The sequence below is a fragment of the Seriola aureovittata genome, chromosome 2 (genome assembly GCF_021018895.1).
Source record: "Seriola aureovittata isolate HTS-2021-v1 ecotype China chromosome 2, ASM2101889v1, whole genome shotgun sequence".
NCBI lineage: Eukaryota > Metazoa > Chordata > Actinopteri > Carangiformes > Carangidae > Seriola > Seriola aureovittata.
Genome location: NC_079365.1, coordinates 18,054,553 through 18,078,424, shown reverse-complemented (window position 1 = coordinate 18,078,424; position 23,872 = coordinate 18,054,553). Strand labels below are relative to the sequence as shown.

Here is a 23,872-nt window from a genome sequence, read left to right as displayed (position 1 = left end):
ATTCCTATCCTCCAGACACTACTTAGTGCTTGTGTAGCGAGTGTGCGCATGTGTGTGTGTTTGTGTGCATTTGTTTTACAGGATGCTAGTGAGTAATGAAACTTAGCTTTGTTTTGAGCTCCAATTTTGGCGAGCGTTTGGCAAGGTGGAACTGAGCTTTCAGCTGAAAAGATAAGAACAGTATTATGTTAGGTAGGTTTAGGTAATGACAGTGTGATTGTGATTCTTCCGAGGCTTTCAGTTTAGAGTAAAGGAAGTGGATGCAGTAGATGGAGGAAGGTTGTTGGTGTATTTCTTAGCTCTTAACTGACAGCTCGTCAAAGATTCTGAGCGGTAATTGAAAAGCATGGGAAAAGTGGATAATGATCATTTATTTGTGTGAAATTCAAACAAGGGGTTGAGAAAAGCTGGACTTGTCGGTTCAGAGGCTTATCTAGCTTTGGTTGGCTGAGTAATTAAATCAGAGAAGCGAGTGAAGTTCTCCTCAGCTCAGCGCCTCATCTTGTTTCCTCTTTAATCAGGTGGCTATTAAACCTCTGATTGCACTCCCCATCTTCTGACTTCAGCTTAGCTATTAAACACAGGCTGAAAGCATTTTGGGGTGGGAGGGGTGTATGTGTGTGTGGAGACATATTGTCTCTTTTTGTAAGGATAGAAAAAAATATAATCAGAAATGACAGAAATAGAAGGACAGGAGAGGTTACTCTAACTGAACTCATATTGTCCCTCATACAGAAGGAGAATATGAGTTATGTTAGAGTGAGGTAGAAAGGAAACGAGATACACTTTGATGCTGTGGTGGTGTTATTCTACCACCACCAGCGGCATGTTATTTCATTTCTTGTTGACTAGATGATGAATACTTCTCTCCAAGACCATAAATCCATTTCACAAAGTACCACTGACCTGTGAGATATATCTATGACCTTAAGTTTTAAGTCCAAACACACACCTTGACGTGCCAGACCGGTTCTTTCTCTCTTTCTCGTTCGTACCAACCCCCTAGCACACACGTAGTTTTGTATTTCTCTGCTATCAAAAGTTCAAAAGTGGCCTCTGCCTCCACATGCTGCGAGTGACACATGACCTCATGCCAAGGTCATCTCAGATTCCTCATCTGCACTCCTCAGAGATCACCCAGATTAAACTGATGCCCCGCTCAGAGGGCTACCGCTGGCCGAGCCGCCTGCATACATCCATTCTTATGTACCCAGCTTACTGCTGCTGGCACGGACAAGGTTGTTGAGCAAGGAGACTTGACCTTTGGGGTACTAACACAAAAAACCTAGTGTTTTGCACTTTGGTTACACTATATTTAGTGCTTATTACTTGCGGCTTTTATTAAAAATAAGGTAACTTAACTGTTTATTTTGTATATATTAAAAAACAGGTGCAAAAAATCAATACAGTAATATGAGATTCTGGGTGTAAATCGGGTTATAAGAAACAATTTCCAGTGCCTGTAGTTTAAGTATTTATTCCTTCTTTTAATAATACTTTGAGGGGCTATGGCACATAATCTGCAGCTCATTTGCAATTCTCTCCATTTTTTTTCTCTTTATATAACCAGAAGCATATTCTGAGTTGTGCTCATTGTAAGAGAACTGTGTTTACCAAAAACTTGTGAACAGTGTCGTCTTGCAGCAGAAGTCTCTTGGGTCCATTGTGGACCCAAAAGAGTTTCACACAGGTGAAAATCTTTGGAAACTTCTCCTTTAGAAAAACAGTTCTCTGTGTAAATTGGTAAACTTGAAAACAATGAGCCCTATACACGATATTAACCAGTTCACTATTGCATTTCTCTTTGTGTGTGTGTTCCTACAGCCCCTGTCATCCTAAATGAGTTAAACTGGACCCAGGCTCTGGAGAGGGTCTTCATTGAAAACCGTCGGGAGGACAGCTCTCTGCGGTGGCAGGTGTTTGGCAGTGCCACAGGAGTGACACGATACTACCCAGGTAGGCCGCAGGGCACTGAGTCAACAGTCTGCTTTATGACTCAGGGCAAGATAAAGTCTAAATTGACCCTAGGGCTCCTCAGCCGCAGAACATTGGCAATCTCTTATCAGATGGCTGTACTGGTAACTCGATAGACAGAATGAAATTATGATTACTTTGATCTAATCTGATCTGAAATATCCTACAGTGCACTGTACCGTCTATAACTTACTTCCTTGCTCTCTTCAGCCACTCCATGGAGGGCACCCAACAAGATCGACCTGTATGACGTCCGCAGAAGACCATGGTAAGCGCCAGCTTTATAGAAAACCCAAGGTATTTAGTCTCAGCATAATATCAGTGTAATGTATTTCCTTCCACCGTTAATGCCTATTGGCTATTTTAGGGCGAATAAGAAAAGAGCGAACATTATCCTCTTAATTTTTGAGCATTGCAGTTATTTTTAGAGGCATTTATTTCCTAAATGGGCACCTTTGGACTCTATAGGGGCGTTAATGGTGAAATACTCTGACACTGGTTTTATTCTTTCACCCTTCATATACTTAATGTCAGATAATTTGCTGAACTTTCAAAGTGCATTGTCTCGGTCCAGATGAGTGTTGGACAGAGTGACTGTTGGGCGCCAGGTGAGTCCAGCTGAGTGTTGAGAGGACAGGCGGTTTGTGTAGCTCAGAGCGGACAGCCTCTAACCAATACAAACATCGTCATCATCATCATCATCAGCAGCAGCAGCAGCAGCAGCAGCAGCAGCAGCAGCAGAGTAAAATTGCAGAGATTTAACTTGTCATCGCAACACCTGTGCTGTCAGCCGCGGCACTGTCACGCTGTCTTAAAATTGTGACAAACTGTTGAGATGTGATCTCAGTGCACACACATGCTGCAAACACATTTGATTTTTAATTTGTGTGGTGCAAAGAAGGCATAAACTTGTGTCCATACTCTTTGCCACTGCATTGGCCTTTGTTTGTTACATTGAAGATAATTTGAGGTCTTTTCAGCTGCATAATCTTCATAATTCTTTGCTCTGTGTTGGAGTTAGAAGAAGTAACCTATTTGCGTAAAACACTTTTGAATTATAATATGTGCTTACTTCACTGCACTACACTCAAATTCTCTCTGCGAAGATAACTTGCTCTATGCATCAGTGCATCTGTTATAAAAATTTTATCTTAACGTAATTGTTAAGATAATTTTCCTAAACTGGCTGCTGAAGGCATGTCTGTACATTAAGACGGCTTTGTGACTGTAGCCACATGTATAAAAGAAAGGCTTTAATTCTTAAATTCAGTCTTGTACTAAGAATCCTCTACAGTGTTTTGTCTCTGGCTCCTGTAGACCTCCTGTGCTCCCTCCAGCCTACAGCTAAATAAAGGGTATTGTTTAATGGAATGAGATCAAAACATCTTCCTGACCCATATTTATCTCAGTAAGTGATAATGAAGAATGCACTGTATTTTGCTACAGGGACAAAACAAGATAGGGGCTAATGTTTTTGTTTAAAGTGGCCACCTTTGCCTGTGGTTCTTAGTGCAACAGCTGATCCCTGTACAGTGCCGGAGTGGGCAAGTGTGACAGGCTGGACAGAACTAGGCTGCGTCGGGCCAAACAGCCCCCTCACCCACCCGCCCTGGCTTCCTGTCCATCCTTCCATGTTCAATCTACCTGCCACTGTCACATCGGCTTTGTGGCAGCACTGCCTGTTGCCTGGTTACAGGTTGGAGTGAACTGGACATAATCATGGCAGCAAAGTTGATTAGACCTGACCCCGTTTTCCCTCTCTGTCTCGGTCCAGCTCAGCCTGAGTGGCTGTTTGAGGTCAGGCCAGGCTGTCAGATGAAGTCAACGAGCTCAGGCCGAACAAGCAAAAGACAAGCAACAGAAATCTTTGCATTCTGGTTAAGTTTGTATGAAAGTCAAGGTCCAAAATCCTCAATCTAGAAATCATTTGATGTGTAAGTGACGTTTAAAAGGCCCAGTCAAGGTTCAAGGTTTAAGGTTTAATTTAGTGATCCATAAAAATATAAAAATGACGGTGTTCCCATCCTAACCAACCAGCGCTGATTACCAAAACAAGGGAAGTAAATACCCATAGAATAAAACCATAGATAAAAACAACATAAAACTACAGAAACTGTAAAATTAAAAACAGCATAAAAACAAACGAAGATTAAATTGACTAAAGTTTACACAGTTTACATCTTCCTCACAATGTTGTGGTTGTATTGTCGTATCACTCCAAGACATTCAGATATATAACCAAGGGGCCTGTCTATCAGTGATACCAGGTTCTTACTGGATGACACTTTTGTTTACATTAAGATCGTACACAGATTTTAAGCCCTTTAATGAAAACATTCAAAGGGATTGCCTAACACCTCAGTCTATCTGTAATCATCAGACTAACAAGGTGTTCCCTGACAATTTAATTAAGTTAATACCCGAAGACAGTCTCCATAGTGCCCCACTGTCACAGTAGGCAACACGATAAACATGAAAAATGCTGGAAAACACAAGGCACTGTGTAACAGGACAACTTAAAACAGGGATCCTGTCTTTGATCTGTCAGCACAATAACCAAAGTACACCCAAGTTTTATTGTCTTACACATGTTTTGACTGGGTGACTCTTCCCGGAGACAGGAAGGAACAAGGAAAGAGAAAGAAGAGGGGGACTGCTGAGCAGCGGCAGCATCTGTGACGAGGTTAGACAGAGGAAGAGGTGTATTTTTGCGCAGAGGAACACCTTGTCACCCCCCTGGTCCTCCATGTTTGTCACTGTCATTTCTGTCGAGCTTTTCTTCATGTCGGAGCCTTCGACATTTCCTGTGGCCTGTTGCTTAGCAACTTGTGCCCAGCCGCGCTGAGTGGCGGGGCCGTGGCAGGGAGTGTCATTATATGTCAGGTCAGACTTGTGTGATTATAGTCTAACATGCTGTCTCCCCGACTGACATTCTCTGGAGAGGTCGGCCAATCACACGAGTTACAAAAACAGTCTACAGGGGTTAGGTAAGCCCGTCATGTTACAGGATGAGATAGCAGGATCCGTCACAGGGACAGTAACACAGTTATTGTACATATATCCAAAAGAGGATAAAACAGAATTTGGACATTTGTAGAAGTAGCATCTAAGCTTTAGGTGTTTCCCATAGAAGCAGTTAACAGACATCTGAGAGCCGGAAACATTTTTTTCCTTTTTCAATAAACCCACATATCATTGCCTATCAACCGAGATTTGAAGAGGGGCTATCTTACATTTGCTATTGAACCTACCACTGTGATGGTTATGATGGTTGTGATGGTTGGAAATATCTAGCAAACTTTAGTTAGATAGCAATAAGATACTGGTCATACCAGACCAAATCATCAAACCCGCTGGGGATGATGTTAGCCTTTCATATGCAAGACAAAAAAAATATTTTTTCTTCTTTTAAAAGGGGAAATAGTCTCACTTTAAGCTGTCTCTCCCTTTACAACATTCAGACGTTTAGAGGACCCATATTGTGTAGTTTTATTCCAATCGTAGTGGAAGCTAGTAAGCTACACTAATAAGCTTCTGCTCTGAAAGTGGACGCTAGCTTCCAATGTTATCAGAGATTTGCATTAAATGTTACTTTTTGCTGGTTCATGTCAACACTAGCTGAGTCATAGGCTCATCCCACACACTCAGCGCTGTTTTCGTCCCATACTGTACAAAGTAGGAAGGTGTAGCTAGCATTAGCTGTCTCTTTCTCGCAGGTCTATTTGTGATGATCTCTAATTTACTCTATGATAAAAATCACAACATGGAGAAATGTATGAAGTATAGAGTATCAGTATTATATGGAGTAACATTACCAAAAGCCACGTCATTGCAGAAAATAGAGACAGTACAGAAAGTACAGACTAAAAAAGAAAAGAAACCATAAAAACATCACATGGAATGTAAAATTTAAATGTCACTTTTCTTGGTAAGTGCAATTCTGTACAAAAAAGTCAAAACAAACACCAAGGATACAGAAACACTTACAGACACAAAAGGCTTTACATATATGTCCAGTGAATTATGTACAGACAAACACACACTGTCTCCCACCCATCTATCCGCTCTTCTCCTCTCACAAACTAATGGATACATTGGATCACATGGGCTAATTTACCAGATAGATAAAGTAGCTTTGCAAATACTGGTATAGCCACCGGAATACACAGATGCAATCAATTGAACATGCTTCAGTAATGTTTGCACTAACACCGTCTCCGGGGACTCGTCACCCAGTCAAAGCTGTAATTTACTGTGGAGAATGAAAGTAGCGGCCAGAATTCATGGCCAGTTTGTAGCGTAATAGACCTGTAGCTTCACTGGGACGGATGGACGGTGGCGTGGCTGACCTGGCCGGAGCTGACCAGGTGCACTTCTTACAAAAAAGATCGGTGGGCCGTCTGCCTCTACAGATGGGCTCTCTCTCTCTCCCCCGTCTGCTCCCCCACCAACAGCCCCAGGAAAATTAATGGTCCAGTCAACACACTTAATTGTCTCCAATTGCTCTGACATTAATTATTAACATTTGTCCATTATAATGTCTGTTCATGATATCAAGGGAAGCGAAGCAGAGAGAGAAGTCAGGCAGAGGGAGAGAGGAAAATGAAAGGGCGAAGAGAGAAGTAACCAGAGACAGGCAAGGAGCCCTGTTAGCCAAGCGTTGCAAAGATCCCATTACCTCCCAGGTTCACAACGGCATGTAGGCTATATCACATATTGATTTCTTTAAAAAGTCAATCTAACCTCTTTGTAAATATTATGACTACTAGTCAATCCTCAAAGCTGAGGCTCCCCAAAATACCATTCCCAATATCTAGAGCCCTGAGCGTCACCTCTTCCATATTTCATTCTTTTCCTTCAGTTGTTCTTCATACTCCATGCTTTTCACTCTCTTCACCCCACTTGCTGGTGTGTTATTGGTGAGACTGAAGGAGACACAAAGCTTTAGCAGTCTTACTAGGAGCGTCCCAATCAAAAATTTGACATTTCAGTTTGAGTGAACATGTAGAGACACAGCAGAAGATTATTTTGTTCTGTCTTAAGAGCAGCAATAACAGACTACTGCTTGTCTACTAATAATTGATACTGATGTATTCCAGTATGTGGGGCTAATTCAATACTCTGTACTTAGCAAGGAAAGTGGTGGAAAAATTTAGCGTAGAATTTTGTGTGTTCTTCTTAGACATAACCGAAAATATGGAAATGTGAATGTTGGTACCAACACTTCCAATAATCAACAGAAAGTGGAATAAATAAAAGGCAGACAACATCTCTTTCTCCTGCAGGCTCTCTGGACGCCGTCCTCCTATATTTTTATCTTAATTCAATCTTTATTCGCCTGCCACATCCACAGGAGCACTAAAAGAGCAGCAGTCCATAAAATAATAAGCCCATCAGCACAACACAAATCCACACACACTTGGGAGCATGCACACAAACACACCTACAACGCACACATATGCATACACACTAGCAGTTTCTCTGTGCTATATACAGTTCTCCCATTATGGTATGGTGAATATGATGCATGTATATCGGAGCTCGCACTGTGGAGAAAATTCACACACTATAGTGGACAAACACACACAATACTGAAGGTACTGTATATACATCCCACTCATTAGGTATATGTACTGTACAGTGCAGCCAAGAAACATCGTTCAGCAGTGAAACCAACACACGCAACACACAGTAAGCTTTTCTGCAACACTTGCTGTAGCACAATAAAATGAGCCGAAGCCACTCCATGTATCATGCTGCATGTATCTATTGCATGTATCTGAAATGTATGTCGTAGATAATTCCTCCATTTAAATGTAATGCACAACACTTTGTGGAATGTGTCTGGGTGCATAAACACAATCTCCTGAGAGAGTTAGGCCCCCGGCACAGTTAATGTATTGATTTTACAACGCTGTGCCATGATAAAACTATTTCATGAATTCCAATGAGACTCCTTTACCGGACTGCTGCAAAAGGAGTGAAATACAATCACCACAACGAAGAATATGTCATTGTGTTCATTGCTTGTATAATGCATTTCTTTTAGATTTATGCTGTGGGGGGGGTGGGGGGGGCGTTGGTCGCGGGTTGTAAGGCTGGGGCGGCTGTGAATGCTGCTGCTTTAATCTCCTCTCATTTAGAGCAATACCTCGTTCCACCTCAGTGTAAAGAGCATATGTCTAACACACACACGTATCAGACTTTACCATGATTGTACATAATGTCACATGCAGATTTGTAATAGTGTGAACACGGTTATTTCATGACATACATGATATATGTTATGGCTCTCTTGTATTTTTTATGTGCATACAAGTCACTACTGCTGCTGTGGCCAGACTTGCTTTTTGATTTATTCGGTTAATAATATATCACAAAAAAACAAAAAAACAACCGCCACTTTAACTTAAGCAATTACTTGCGTTTAACTATTAACTCAAATGACCTCTGTTGCCGTCTGTGCTATATAGCAGAACTCCATACTTTGCTTAAGGGCTGTGACTAACAGTTATTTCTCTTATCTACCATGAATTCTGTTTTTGATTAATCACTTAGTCTATAAGAAATTATAGTCAAAAATGCTCCTCACGAGTTCTCAGAGCTCAAGGTGATGTCTACATTTTGACTGTTCTGTTTGACCAACAGTTCAAAACCAAAAAAGATCCAATTTAAAGCAACAGAAAACAGAGAAAAGCAGTTAAATTCTCCCATATGAGAAGCTGGATCTGGCAAAGGTTTTACATTTTGTTGATAAATAACATAATCAATATTTCAAATTGATTTCAATAAATTTTCTATCTATTGACTGACCCCCTTTTTGTCATAAAAAAAAACAATCAATAAGCTATTTCAAACAATCAAAACAGATGTAAATTGCAGAAAATGTTGTGTCACAGTCTTATTGTATGTACAATTAATGCTGCTTTGTAGGGTTGTAACAACTATTAGATTATTGAACACCTGATCATTCGAACAAGGATCAAAGGCATTTTCTCAGTAAATTTCTATTTTATAGCAAAAGAAACTGTGTTTGTGCAAAATAAGAGAAAAATGTATTTCCTCCGTACAACATCTCTTTGTTGTGGTCTTAGAGGCTTTTAGGTTTTATTGTATGTATTTTAAGGACTACATAACCAAAATTTAGTTGCTTGTTTGTATGGTTGTTTTATTGTTATGGTCCCTTTAGCTGAACATTGTTAAACTGCAATATTTTATTTTACAACCAGGCAGTTACACTCACATTGCCAACAAAGTAGTCTGATATTTCAGATACTAATTTATGAGATGTGCGATTTGATGTAAATATCTGTAGATGATGGACAGGTATAATAAACAGGTTGATTTAAAGGGGCGCTGGACTTGGAAGGAGAACTTTGACATTAGTTTATCTAATTCGTTAAGGTGCTCAGAGTGAACAAGATCCTCATATGTGCATACAATAGTGGTGTCAAAATAATGTGCTCTCACTAGTTATGGTGGCTCAGCACCAGTGGTCAGATGCTGACCATAACTTTCAGTGAGTGAACAGAGAGGCCATAGGCTGATATGTTGAGTCTACTGGCTGATGGTTGTGTCGCTGTGGGACAGAATGGGCGACAGGGCTCAGTTCAGCACCAGCCAGGCCCATCTGCTTGTCACCTGGTCTTGGCACGCAGGAGACTGGGTAATGACAGGGAAAGAATGGCATCAGTGGGCAGAAGCTGAGAGGTAATTACTGACTGGAATCCATGCAGAAACAACACATCTGGATCCATGAGTCAAAATGTGGAGAATTATACACTGATACCGGCCTCAATTCATGATTTTTATCTGTCAGAACCGTAGAACTGCGTATCAGCCTGGAGACTAAAAATCCTTGAGTCCATCCCCCTCTCTCTGATCCTGATGTTCTCTGCTCAGAGGCACAGAGAAAAATTCAATCGTACTTGAGGCAATGGAAAGGGAGAGAAAGAGAAGCAGTGCTGATACACCAAGACAATCTGCAGGGAAGATCAGCCATGGCAGCACTATAGCTTCAGTGCTGAGTGACGCTATTCTGGCTCATGTGTTACTTTTCTCTACTCCATCACTGCTCACACATTCCTCTTAAACCCATTACTGCTGATCAATGCTGCCTCTTTCACAGTTAGAGAAAAATGATCTGCTTGAAAGTAATATTTTCTCAGCAGATTTTAGGGCCAAAGTTTACACAGTCTACCATTGTGAGATTTTACATTGTGAGATGACCCATAATGACTGAGTAATAGAAGTCTGCATTGCCGTATAATTAACATTTAGCCCCTTCAAAATAACTTGAAGTCCCATTAAAGGACCATTCTCCTCTATGAGAAATAGGCTGACCAGAGAAGTTAATGAAATCCTGCAGTTGGTCTACAGGCATCAGCCGTCACCAAATGACCCTCCTTCAATCTCCAGACAGGGTGTCTCCGTCCATGAGCCTGAGGGAATGGAGACGTGGGCCACATTCTGACTGAGTTTCCGTCCTGCATCGATGATTGCTTTCACAAACCCCATCCGCTCGAAAGAAAGAAGCCGCCACTGTGTGGAGTCTCAGATCTCTCCTCCTCTCCCTCTCCCTCTCACTCCCTCAAATTAAGATTTCAGTAATTAAATTGATAAAAGTCAAGCATGCCAATATGCCTCATGGTTCCAGACCTGATTTCATATGCCACACAGTTGTGGAGAGCTGCGGAAGTTCTACCTTTGATGTGGCATTCTTTATTATTGAAAATAATTGGATTCTCCCTCCCCCCCTCTCCCTCACACATACACACATTTTGCCCATGTTCACTCTGGGCATGCTCAGTTAATCGACCTCTTGCGAGGCAGTGCTGGTGCTGCCGAGTCCCTGCTCCATCTGGGGGTTTCCAGGCAGCTTTTCAGCAGAGTGGGGCCCGGGTTGTGTCTGAAAACCGGATTTGAGCAGCCCAGGCAGTGTGCTGAGGGACGTCACTTCAACTCAGGTCAGGGGTCATTCTGCAGGTTGGAGTGGCGCCTGCCAGTGAGTGGGAGCGCTGAGACTTGTGGTAGCAGTGGCGAAGCCTACCGGGGCTCCGTTGCTCTACCTCCATATCAGCTTGGCCGAGCATAAGAACAGAGCCTCTCTGGCCCACAGGCAGCTGGCTTCTCTCCACACTCAGCGGAATGGCTGATAATCAGCAGAAAGAGACCCCTGATGATTACTCTGCCTCTGCCTAAGACGGCTGCTAACTGCTTGCCTGCTCGCTCCTCAGAATGTCAGACTAGTACTCATATTTGAAAAACTCCTCTCTCCCCCCTCCCTGTGTGCCATAGAAAAGCCTGTAATGTCCATCAATGTCAGCTCCCTTTGTATCAGGGGTAAATGTGAATTTAATTGCCACTGGAGCAGAACGAGGGAATTTTTGATTTTGCTCCGTATATCATCCTCTCTCCACTGCGGACAGATGTTACCTGTGAGTCTCCACCAGGACAAGTTGTCTGGTCTTGCTAGTTTAGTGCCGTCGCTGCTTTGTGGGCCTACGCTGTGCCGTGGCTAACACGCACCAAGAACAGCACCTATTTTAGGAGTTTCTTTGCAGCAGAAGCATAATGGTCTTAAGCAGCTTGTGTCTCCCCCTGACAAAGGGACCGCCACAGTAAATAATGTGTTTGACGCCCAAGTGATGAGTCATTAAAGGACAGAACATCAGCCATCTTACTTTACTGACGGCACTTAGCTCAGCACAGGCTCTCCACAGCACAGGTCAGCACCACTCATGCTGCTCCTCGACAAGTTTATATAAATTTCAAGTGACTAAATATAAAGCATATTACATTGTGTGAGTCACCATCGCGTCACTGCAAAAAATTCAATTTTAATTAGTCATTTGTGCTCATTTTAAGTTCTAAAATCATTTCTTTTTCCTTTAACAGAGTGAGTACTTTTATTTCCTTTAAGTCAGACTAAGGTAGATCATTCACTCCAAACAGCAAAATGACTTTTAATTTGGCAAAACCTATTTGATCATGTTGATTGGTACTGGAAATAGAATGTACTAACCTATTGGCATTAAAGACAGTAATATCTGAATATGAGAAGCATTTTTGAACACGTAACAAAAGAATATCAGCCATTGTCACTGGGTTATAGGTGTTAAAGACTGTATGAAGACGTTGTTGATATATACTATGTTAAATTTAGTATCTTTTGGACAGAGTACTAGGTTTGTAAAAGAGGCTGTTGTTACAGTGATGGCTTGTGTGGTTAAGAGGTTACAGTCCAGTACAGACCATTGTTGTGAATATATTATTATATACTTAGACCATAAACTAGCAATTACTGTGGCTTATGCAGTAATTATTTAGAGTAGGCATTGTTATTCAGAATGGAGGAGTATCTCTGTCGAAGTCCGCCGACAGTAGCTGTTGCCAACACTGAAGTATACTATATACCACAACTTATTAACTCTTCTAAGCACATAAGCCTTTTCTGTATTCTGTAGCTTAAGTGGGCTCAGCCATGGTCGTTTCATATTATCATGGCTCAGCTCATTGCGACTTTGGCTTCTTTCTTTAGTGCAGTTCACAAAGATTATGGGAACAAATTAAAGCTCATTCTTTGTGTCTTTTGTGCAGGTATATCCAAGGTGCATCGTCTCCAAAGGACATGGTCATCATTGTGGATGTGTGAGTGTCTCACTGCCTCCTCTTTCAACATTACTCCCTGGCTAGAGAGTGTGGCTCCTTCAAAGGGCACTAGTGCCACCTGTTGGTCTGAGGAAAGTCTAAAGTTAGAGGAAAGCGACCTCTCCTCATCCATTTGCCACTGTACTACTGACTAAAACATACTACTACATACTGCTACTTTGAGTGCATGTCTGAGTAAGGAAAATTTTGTCAGAGGATGAAACCAGTCCCCGGTGACTTTTAGAAAGGGACATGAGCAGAAAAACGTGTATTCATAAACGAAGCTCCCAAGATTCAGACCTGTTTTCCTCTAACTGAGCCTCTAAGTGCTTCGTTGCTTCTTTTCTGCAGGAGCGGAAGTGTCAGCGGACTCACTCTGAAGCTCATGAAAACCTCTGTTGTGGAGATGCTGGACACTCTGTCAGATGATGACTATGTGAATGTGGCCAGGGTAAGTAGAAGTTTGGTAGATCATGATTTGCAATGAATCATTCAAATCACTTCTGAAACCAACAATCACACAAATATTTGTAGTATTCATTAAGCAGGTGGTAATCAAGCAGGGAGTCAGTAAACGGCACAGTGTGCTCATACTGCTCCCAGTTGTTTGCTTGCAGTGGAAACACTACACTTCCCTCATTACAGTGTATTTGCTCTTCCTGCATCACTGTTGTCCATGTGGGATTTTGCCCGTCTGTCTCTTTCACTCTCTGCTGATTACTAAGCTTTCTATTAGGACTAATGTTTAGGGGAATATTAACGTTATCCTATATTGCAGGACAGATAACACACACACAAACACGTACACGTACACTCACACACATGTCCACATGCTTGGTTTGGTGGCTCTGTTTGGAGACTTCCTTCAGTAATCCTTCATAATCCATTGCTCTTAGCCACTGTATGCCTCTAAATCCCAGCTCTAAGAGCAAGAAATGAGCATGGTAATCTGGGTGGGAACGCATCTGATTTTCACCCCAATAAAGAAAGTGAGGGCTTACAAAAGCTTGCTGTGGAATATTTGTAAACACAAAAGACATTAATAAGTAAAAAATTAACTGAAAATAATCATAAGACACCATCTCTTGAGTCTGCCGCTTCAGTACACTTCTTTATGACAAACTGTGGCCGCACTCATGTAATGCCAATATAATTAGTTGCAATAATACAGCATTTATTTCAAAGGACTATTTTATTTTTATTTATTACAGATAGTAGATGTAAACCAGCGTGTTTCTTTTCCTAATCCCTTTCTCTACTTTATATCACAACCTTTTATGGGATATTTAGAAGTAACTGAGTGATGATTCTTGAATATGTGGCTCCGAATACTTTTGTGTCTTTGATTTCTTTGTTTGCTAATTTAAATATGAAACAACACAAACCTGTGAGAAATGTCAGCTTTTTGCACACATAACGTTTTACATCAATCTGGCCTGAAAATGTCAGTAGATTTTGAAGTTGACCTTCAAAAAGAAACAACATTTGAAACCTGCTATTACAGACATTGCTGTTTATATTTGTAATCACACATAGACATAGACACTGCACACAAGAAGAAATATATATGCCACACACACACACACACACACACGCACACCTTTAGGCTAATTTGGTGGATGAGATGAGACAGATGATATTACCTTGGCTGGGTTTCTGTTCAGTGGTTTGCACTGGCGTTTCAGGTGCACCTGTTCTTTGTGTGGAAAGTTGTAATTACCAGTGTTTACTGCCAGCCAGAGAGTAGCAGGGCAGCTTACATCTGCACACACCCACGTCTGCATCCTGCCGCCATGAACTACACACACATATCATAGAGAAAACACAGAAATACACAGTCTTACAACAGTTGGATAACAACTTAAATTTAGTAAAACTGTGGGTATTATTTTTGTCAGGAAAAGCTAGTATGCATATGGTATACTCACATGTGTTTTTGCATTCAACCCTCTAGTTCAACGAGAAGGCCGACGCTGTTGTTCCTTGCTTCAGGACTTTGGTCCAAGCCAACGTTCGTAACAAGAAGATCTTCAAGGAGGCCGTCATGCATATGCAAGCCAAAGGAACTACAGATTACAAGTCCGGCTTCACATTCGCCTTTGAACAGCTTCTCAATGTAAGAACCAACAACAGTTTCAGGGCAGGGCAACGCGAGGGTGGATGTTTGTCTGTGGTTGACAAATTGTGCGCTTCCAGAAGGTCTTAGATAACATGCTGGAACTATGTACTGTAGCTTCAGTACATTCTGCCACAGTTACTGTCTAATCCAATTAATAAAACTGAACTTACAGTGATAAAACTGTGCTGACAGTGAGTGGCTCAGGTTTGTAAAAGACATTTCCAGAGTTCTGTTATTGTTGAAGATTGGTCTGATTATAACTGCTGTTGCGATGGAGTGACGCTAGCGTTTGCAGCAGCCAACACAGTCGTGCGGTCTGTCAGCAGCGGGCGTCCACGTGCTCTCAACACAGGTGCTGCCTCAGCTCCGTATGCTGCTGTGTATTTTAGGAGGCTGCCACCCTAATGGGCTCTGATGGGATGATTGATGAGCGCAGCCCAGAGGAGATCAGCCACAGACACTTTATATTCCTCTGGTGGGGTTGGCGGCATAGAGCCAAGTGCCGGCTGCACCCCCCCAACCCACCACCCCCCCTACTTCTTTTGCCAGCAGAATGAGAAATAAAAAGGCCCCTTTAATCGCTGTCTGTGGCAGACTCACTCCCATGATTGGTGGCAGAAGCACAATAAAAATATGTAATTGTAGCAATATTATTTATCTTTATTAGAATCTTGTCAGATTGACATGCCGCTGGCCTGCATATCAATGGCAGCTGCCGTGCAGACACGGGGGGGGGGGGGGGGGGGCTATGAAAGCTGAATGCTAAACACTGGTGCCTGGCTATGAGCATATAGTCCTGAAATGCTTGTGAAAGTGCATCTGACACAATCAAATTTAACAATAGAATAATGTTGTATGCTTTAAATGAAATCCTAAAATCATGATAATATGAGGAAGCGCGTGCCTCCCAACTGGGAAATTTGTAAATGTAGATGAAAAGCAAAAAATGAAAGCTGAGAGCGGATTAGATGGTTCCACTGCACCAGAAAAGAATAAGAAAATAAATAAATATTTGGATAAAAGAATAGTATTTTTTACCTTGATAGGGAATTGAATAAATTTCCAGTACAAACCCCTTTCATCTCATGCTTGTATGATGTAGAAGTAGTTAATTCATTTAAAGTGACATTACAACTGCTCCATGGTACACCTTAAAATTTACAGGTTGGTATTACCAGCAATGAAATCTCAACAGTCCACCGCCAGTTGGGTTCATAAAAGGTCCCATGAAGAAGTCCCATCTTACAACTACTTTCCAAAAGAAATGAATCTGCCAAGAAACTATCCCCATATTACCATTGCATCTATGCCATCCTTTAAATTAGCAGTTTTAGTTTTTTTGCCAATGCCCTTAAATAATACCCATAGAAACTATAATCATAACCCCCATAATAACTGAAAATATACAGTTTCATTTATTTGTTTTTTGAGTTGTGTCCTGCAGTTAGTTTATATCTGGAGTCAAATTTACAAATTACAAATTTTCAGATATACAGTGCAAAAAAGCTCCTACTACCATTCTGTGCTCCAAGCATAAATGAGCCTATATCACCTTTATCCTGTGGAGCCTTGATGGCGTGTCCAAATACCATCAACACGGTTTACCTGTTTCACGACACTGTTATACACCAGCCTCCCCTTATGGGTGTCCACAGCAGAGGTTATAGTTGCTGATACATAAATTACACACACATATTTAAATTACAACTACATTATATTGTGTTATGAACCATTTATTATATTTATGTGCTGCTTATAAATGCTAAATAGCGGGGTTAAAGTGTCACGGTGATAACTAATGTTATATTTTATATCGTGTAAACTTTGTAAAACCCTTTGTTTCTTTGACTATAGTAGCACACTGTTCTAGCCTGACCACCTTCCCCTTTTACTGTGTTCTCTAACTCCTGTGTCTCTCTTCTTCTTTCCCTTTCATTGCTCTTCTCTCCTCCCTCTTCTCTCTTCATGTGCCACAGGAAAGCAGCGCCCCGCGGGCCAACTGCAATAAGATGATAATGATGTTTACAGATGGCGGGGAGGATCGTGCACAAGAAATCTTTGAGAAGTACAACTGGCCCAACAAAACAGTGAGTCGGTCCCCATAAGGCCGTTATCTAGTCATCTACTCGCTCTGCCAGCCCAAGAGATCATGCATGTCCAGAAACTGTCTTAGCAGGTCCTTTTCTCTCCCCATCTCCCACTGTTTTCTGCTGACATTGTCTCATTATAGCACAGGCGGTTGTGTTAGTTAGGCTGTCAGACATGCCAAGCACTCCAATCTGTGCACATAACATCCTCTCCAAGCTTTCTTCACTTCCATTTTGGCTGTTCTGATTCAGGCTTTTTTTCCTCTTGTGATTCATCTCTTTAGTCTTCAACTTTGTCCTCCCTTCTCTCAGTCTGTTTCTCTTTCCCTCTCTCCTCTTCTGTCTCTTTTGTTGTTTTGCTGCTGGTGTTAACAGCTCTGACCTGCTGACTAATTAGCCACTTTATCATCAGAGCCTATGAAAATTACAGCCAATAGATAGTGAGTTTGTGTCTTTGTTCCTGTCTTGTTGTCACTCCCCCCTCCTTTCCCCCATTTCACAGCTCCACCAATATTTATTCTGATATCCATTACTATCGAGTTCCCTCTTGACGGCTGCTGTCATACAGGAATAATCTGCAGTTTGACAACTCTCTCACTGCAGTCTTGCGTTGGAGACAGTTGTGTGAGTTGACTGGGAGGCTAATCTAAACATAGTAGAGATTTGTGCATAGTAGTTGTCACATGACGGTGAACTTATTGCCGTCCAGAAGTAGGTGTGTGGGGTGTAGTTTTGCTCTAGTAGCTGTCTCTGCAGGATCTTTGGTTTTTGGCTGTTTTACATCTTTCTGTATTATTCTTGCATTTCCTTCGAATGATTTGTTTCCTTTGTCCTCTCTGTCTCTTTGCATTTGTCGTTTTCTCCGTCCAGGTTCGTGTGTTCACCTTCTCTGTTGGCCAACATAATTATGATGTCACACCTTTGCAGTGGATAGCATGTGCCAATAAAGGTAAGTGGATAAGAGGTTTCCATGTTTGCATGAACAACATGACACCTTTCAGTGATGCCACAAAATGATGATGATTAATAAGTAAATTTCAATTTACTGTTCACTATGTAGAGTAAAATACTGCATGTCTGTTAGATAGGGAGCAGTGAGCGAAAAAGGGAGGGACTTGGAAATAGCTCCACTCTTGTAGTTGTTAAGTAGGAAATGTAAAGCCTAATCAATCTTTTAAAAAAAAAGAACTAACAATTACTATTTTACATTTGATTTTTATGAGAACACTTTTGCCAAGACCAAGAGTACACAACAGTGCAGGTGTGATCTTCTTATTGCTTTGGAGAGCATGATGTTGACCTTTTTAGGACCCTTTTCATAACCATAAATAGTAATTAAATAAATAAATCTATCAATTGTATGTAAAGACGTACTCCAAGACTGTGACATCACTGTTTGTTGGGTGTGGTTACACATAGAGCAAAGCCCAATTCTGGTCACATCCAGGTCAGCAGGCTTGAAACTTCTAAGCAGAAAATAAGTGAAATAAATTGAAATATTTAAACCGGCCTGCACCATTACAAACCCATCATCACTAAGATTTATCCAGGTGTCTGTCTTACTGCACGTGATGCTCAAATCAATATTATATTCATCTAAAGCTGCTAAAGTCCCTAAAATAACCCGACAAGCAGGCAGCCCTGCCTCTGACCGACAGTCTGAAAACCCATATGACTCAGCGGCTCTTCCTGTTAGCAACATTGTCTCAGTGAATCTCATCTTGACTCAGCTCATTTTGGCACAACCTAACTCCGAATGTTGTTGCTGTGCTCAGTTTGGAGCACTGTTTTTTTTTTTTGTTTGTTTTTTAATGCATAACCCACTTCCCTTCGTCTCTGTTGTGGTTTGATTTAATATAGTTTCTCTGTGTTGCCATTTATCTGAAGCTGCTCCTTTATGAGGCCTTTAGCTGTCTTTATGAAGCCTCGGCTAACTGCTGCTGCTGATTAGCTTATTGCCACTGGAGCCAAGTGCTTCAGAAGTATCTCCCCAGAAGTTGTTATTAATTAGCAGGAGGAGTCTGGTAGCAGGATGATTACCGTGCCATCTCCCTGTCAGGCTGGGGAAAGTCCAGGATTACGCCTCTGTGCCAACATGCTCTCTGCTGCTCGCGACTGTAGTGATTACCATGGTACTAAAGTCTATGCCAACATAAGACAATAGTGTTGACACACCAGCCTCAATGGAGCTGTCCTCTCATATCTCCAGTACTTATTACTCTTTGGTATCTCACTCCAACAGAACCAGCTCCCTGACACTTCCACAGGCCCTAACCCTTCACCCATGACACACACACACACATATACGCAAACACACACACAGAAGCACAAACACCCACAACTAGGCCACTTGGAGATGTAGTCTCACTTGAGCTGCGAGCCTATCTTAAGAAGAAAGTAACCTCACTTTGACTCTGACGACAATGAAGCCATTTATCCATGCTCTCAAACAGTATAACAAAATCCAAAACAGAAAAGAGAGTTATCCTCAAAAAAAAAAAAAAAGGTGAAATTGAGGATACAAAAGCAGCAAATGTGATCTACCGCATTGTTCATCCTAATACCTCCATAAAAGTGGTGCTTTTAATCCAAAACTGGGAATAAAATGTGGCATAAATTCAAGATGACCATCCACAATAAAAGTAAAATACTAAAACATATCAGTTACAGCATGAAATTAGTTACACATCTTTATTAGGTACACTTATGACCGTTTAAAGCTTGTATCAAACAAGACAAGAAAACTGAATATGAACAGAAAGTAGTGCATGCTGGTCTACATAAGAGAAAAGGGCATACTCATACTCGACGCAGTGTGACTATATTACACTTGACCAACATAACAATTACTTTATGCAGAAAGCACTAAAGCACAGTTTAGATCTTATCCACATTTAATTAAAAAAGCTTGACATAATCAATATTGTCAAACTCAACTCATATGATACTATATAATTTATACCCCAGTTAGTTGGACCACACCAAATATCCAGAGTTTTCTCTGGACACACATGACTTCAAAAATCAGGTGATGATGTTTGTGGAAAACCGAAAACAGTGCTAAGCCATTATGTAAATGAGAGTCAAAAAGACAACTTGTTGTCGATTACAATCATAATTGCCCCTCACGCAGCAGATCGCTGTTGTTAACATGCACAGCACAGGCACATTCTTACTCTTTAGTTACTGCCTGTATTTTCGTCTCTTCACCTCTCGCTGAGCTCTGCCCTACAACCACAGATGCCACCTCTCGGGCACACAGCCAAAAGCACTGGGACGAACTGCTGCTCTCAAGAAAACTATAATAAATAGCTGCACCCTGCGACTGCGTGTGCAGAGATGTGTATGCCTGTGCACGTGTGCGTACAATGTCTGCACGCTCCCATGTGCAAGTGAATGAGACAGAGGAGCCAAATCTCGACACAGACCACTGTGGCAAAGTGTATAATGCATCAAAATAATGAGAGTCATCTCTGCCTTTTAACATTCAGGGGATGCTGTCTCCATTTCGCGGCTCTTTGTATAAACACTCATGGCTTTAATAACTTGGGGAGCGGCGTGGTTATTGACCCAGTCGGTCACTCTCCTCCATTCCTAATCAGCAGCAGCAGAGCCTGGGGCTCAGCAGTCCCAAGGAGCCTCCACATTTACATCCTACAGAACAACCATGAGTGTGGAGAGGTCAATGGCCACAAGCTCTACCGTGACTGTCTGGCTGAACATCATCGGCTGGAAATGATGGTGTTACATGTACCTAATAACACTGAAGAGATTAGACTGCAATCTACAAATGGATCACTTTTGTACACACTGTGAATGTTTTAACTCTTGAAAATGTAAAGCTCTGAGACAGAACATGACGCAGGCAGGCAACACGAAGCAGAGGGGACACAAGCTTTCTGCTGGAATACTGTATCGATTCTTTTCTCTTAATCTTCAGGTTACTACTTTGAAATTCCATCGATTGGAGCCATCAGAATCAACACCCAGGTAAGATATATAGAGTGCGTACATGCGTCTGAATACACCTTTATGAATCCACAAAAACGTCAATTTCAAGCAAGAAGCTAGTCCATTCTTCCCTCTTTCTTCATGCTTGCTTTGATGTTAATTACACAGATTGTAGATATCTTTGAGTATACAATAACAAAGGGACAGAAGACCTGTATAGCTGGATGACTAAAGAAACGAGGGGACAGAGGTGGAGATGGAGTGATAACAAACATGGTTGTGGTCTTTCTGCGAGAATGTTTTTTGGAAGCTCTGATCTAAAGACGATCAGATCTCTTTTTCTCTTGCTGTCTCTCTTTCTCTGTCTTTCCCTCTCTCTGTCTGTCAGACACACACACCTCTGGTTCATCGCACACCCAGGGCCCTTCCACCCCCATCGCACTCGCTTGAGGCACTATGAGCTTTTAGAGGCCCTTGGGATAACCTCATTCCAGCTGTAGAAATTGACTCAGTTGCTGGGAGGTGGGGGAGCTACTGCACAACCACCACCCCAACCCCCCACCCGCCCACCACCCCACCCCACCCCACCCCACAGCCCCGGTGAGCGATCAGGCCCCAGAATAGACTGTCAGCTGTTCCATTAACTCTGGCATATTTATATTCAGAGGACTGCCACTTACTCTAATAGGTTTTCTGAAAGTGGGTGACTACAGCTCTCTGTATAGGCCCAGAAGACACATTGGGGCCTTATGTTATTTAACCATACTCTGCCCTTCAACATCACACACTCATCACATAGTCTCACTTGACTGAAATGACAACATTCCAATAACAGATGGACTACAGATGGCAAAAAAAAAATTATTATTCATATTTTCCTGAGTCATACAATTATGTAGGACGAGTGGAATAGTTTTGAAAATAAAGTGAAACTATATTTTGTGTTTCCTCAAGGTTACCTGTGACGGAATTTTATTTTTTGTGACTTATTTCATCCACTCTGGTTTCTTTGTATAGCGTCTCAGTGGAGCAACAATAACAGGCCAGGCATTAGATAGGATGTTTTGTCTTTACGGGGAACGTACTGATGAGTTTACTTTCTGCAGTAATGGTTGTTACAATACCCAGGGAGACAATAGCATTTAATCAACGCGCAGGGAGGCTGCTGGAGTCTATATGGCTCTGTCTCCTTTTGGACCACACATCTGCCGTTGCTGACTTTTTATGTTTCCTAGATTGTTCTAGCCAGGCGGAAAATTTCCCCTATATCCCGTGAAAAGGTCTGGCTGTCATTGTCCTGATGGAATATCTCCCTGTGGCGCGTTAAACCGGACTTTTATTGAGCTAATAATAGAATAGGTTACGCCTGTCAGCACCTCAATGTTCCGGCGATGAAAAACAAACGGTTGAAAGCGTAATACTGAAATCACCGTGCGCTTATACAGGGCGCCCCTTTTTATATTGAGGATAGATACACAAAGGGTGGTGTCAAGGGTCAGAAATCTGCAACAACATTTCCCTTTTCACTGCAAAATGTATGCCACCATGTAAGAACCGCTAATGTTTTATAAAATGAAATTGTGACCCTGGGAGTGCTCCTGCTTTTTTGATTGCTCAGTGTTTGAATATATTGTGTTCATACATAAATATATACATTTGGTGTTAACTCATAACTCATTTGACTGTTGAAAGAGTATTGTTGGCAGAAGTATACACAGTCAGTTTAGTTAAAGAACAATTTTTCTATCTGTGGTCGTTCCAACAACAAGACACTAAAAACTCACAATGCATCTGTCCTGTTCCTGGAAGATCCCCCCCCCCCCCCCCCAAACTGTGCGGTTGCATGAGGTCACACGCTCAATAATTTTACCAATTACACACCGTCTCCAAAATGACATGGATCAATAGGTTATTTACAAAAAGACATCTCAGCTTTTGTATGATGTTGCTCCTCACAACAAAAGAATAAAGTGAATATGATGTATTACTAGTAGACTTAACCCCTCACCTCTATTCACAATCACTGTGGGACATTCTCACAGTGCCAGCGTTGACAGCAGAGCCTCTGGGAGAAAAGGCCTGTTTGCACGTCATGCCATTGACACCCTTAATGTGTTTTTAATAGCTCCTTCATAATGATGAAAAACAGCCTTGAGTGGATCAGGACTGGAGGCTTTATGGCTCGGCAGGGCCGGGATGCTGCCGGCGGCCCACTGGTTTATGTGGTGACAGAGAGGAGGCCGGTCAGGGTCTTATAGTTTTATGACACGTGAACATTGGGTGGCTCTTCCAGCTCTCTGCTTTTTATGTCTGTACATGACAAGCACTGTAAACGTCTGTTTGATCATGAGGGTTTATTTTGTGTCATCACACGAGTGTGTGTGTGTTTTTGCTGTTGCAGGAGTACCTGGATGTCCTGGGCCGTCCCATGGTGCTGGCTGGGCCTAGAGCAAAGCAGGTGCAGTGGACAAACGTCTACCAGGACGCACTGGTGAGAGAACTTACAAATACAGAAAATTTTTATTTGATCAATCATTAAAGTAACCTTTGTACGATTCTGCAAATCTTTCTTCTGCAAACTAATGCAACGTTCACTCCCTATGCTGCTTTTGTTTGTAAATGATATTTGGGCAAAGTCGTGTCATGAACTATTCAATCTTATATCATTGTATTTTGTTTGCTGGTTTTTAGTGAATTTAAGTTTCAGTTGATTTATTTGTTTGTGTTTATTGGTTTTGATTTTTAATCATGCAATACGTTGCAATGTTTTAAGACATGAGATTAATTGGATCAATTGGATGTCTGATATGTTTATTAGGGGTTGGGCCTTGTCATCACTGGGACAATGCCAGTCTTCAACCTCACTGCAGATACTGTGAGCTCTCAGGTAAAAACAACACTTAAACGCTTCAAAAAGCCACACTTTTACAAACAAGCAAACAATATGACTTATACCCCAGCTCATGCATTAATAAGCCTTTATTATTATTATTAGTTAGATAGATAGATAGATAGATAGATAGATAGATAGATAGATAGATAGATAGATAGATAGATAGATAGATAGTTAATAAATAGATAGATAGATAGA

At 41.6% G+C, this 23,872-nt stretch overlaps 1 protein-coding gene across 3 annotated transcripts in view; it reads left to right on the top strand.

Moving 5' to 3' along the window:
- The window catches only part of cacna2d2a (calcium channel, voltage-dependent, alpha 2/delta subunit 2a), a 141,074-nt gene that overhangs the window by 100,629 nt on the left and 16,573 nt on the right, over positions 1–23,872 (top strand). For all 3 annotated transcript variants that reach the window (XM_056391374.1, XM_056391363.1, XM_056391354.1), the window contains 10 exons: positions 1,825–1,956; positions 2,185–2,242; positions 12,574–12,624; positions 12,976–13,075; positions 14,579–14,740; positions 16,720–16,830; positions 17,701–17,779; positions 20,771–20,820; positions 23,183–23,272; positions 23,600–23,668. In XM_056391374.1, the coding sequence (XP_056247349.1) occupies positions 1,825–1,956; positions 2,185–2,242; positions 12,574–12,624; positions 12,976–13,075; positions 14,579–14,740; positions 16,720–16,830; positions 17,701–17,779; positions 20,771–20,820; positions 23,183–23,272; positions 23,600–23,668 (902 nt within the window). The remainder of the gene's footprint in view (positions 1–1,824; positions 1,957–2,184; positions 2,243–12,573; positions 12,625–12,975; positions 13,076–14,578; positions 14,741–16,719; positions 16,831–17,700; positions 17,780–20,770; positions 20,821–23,182; positions 23,273–23,599; positions 23,669–23,872) is intronic.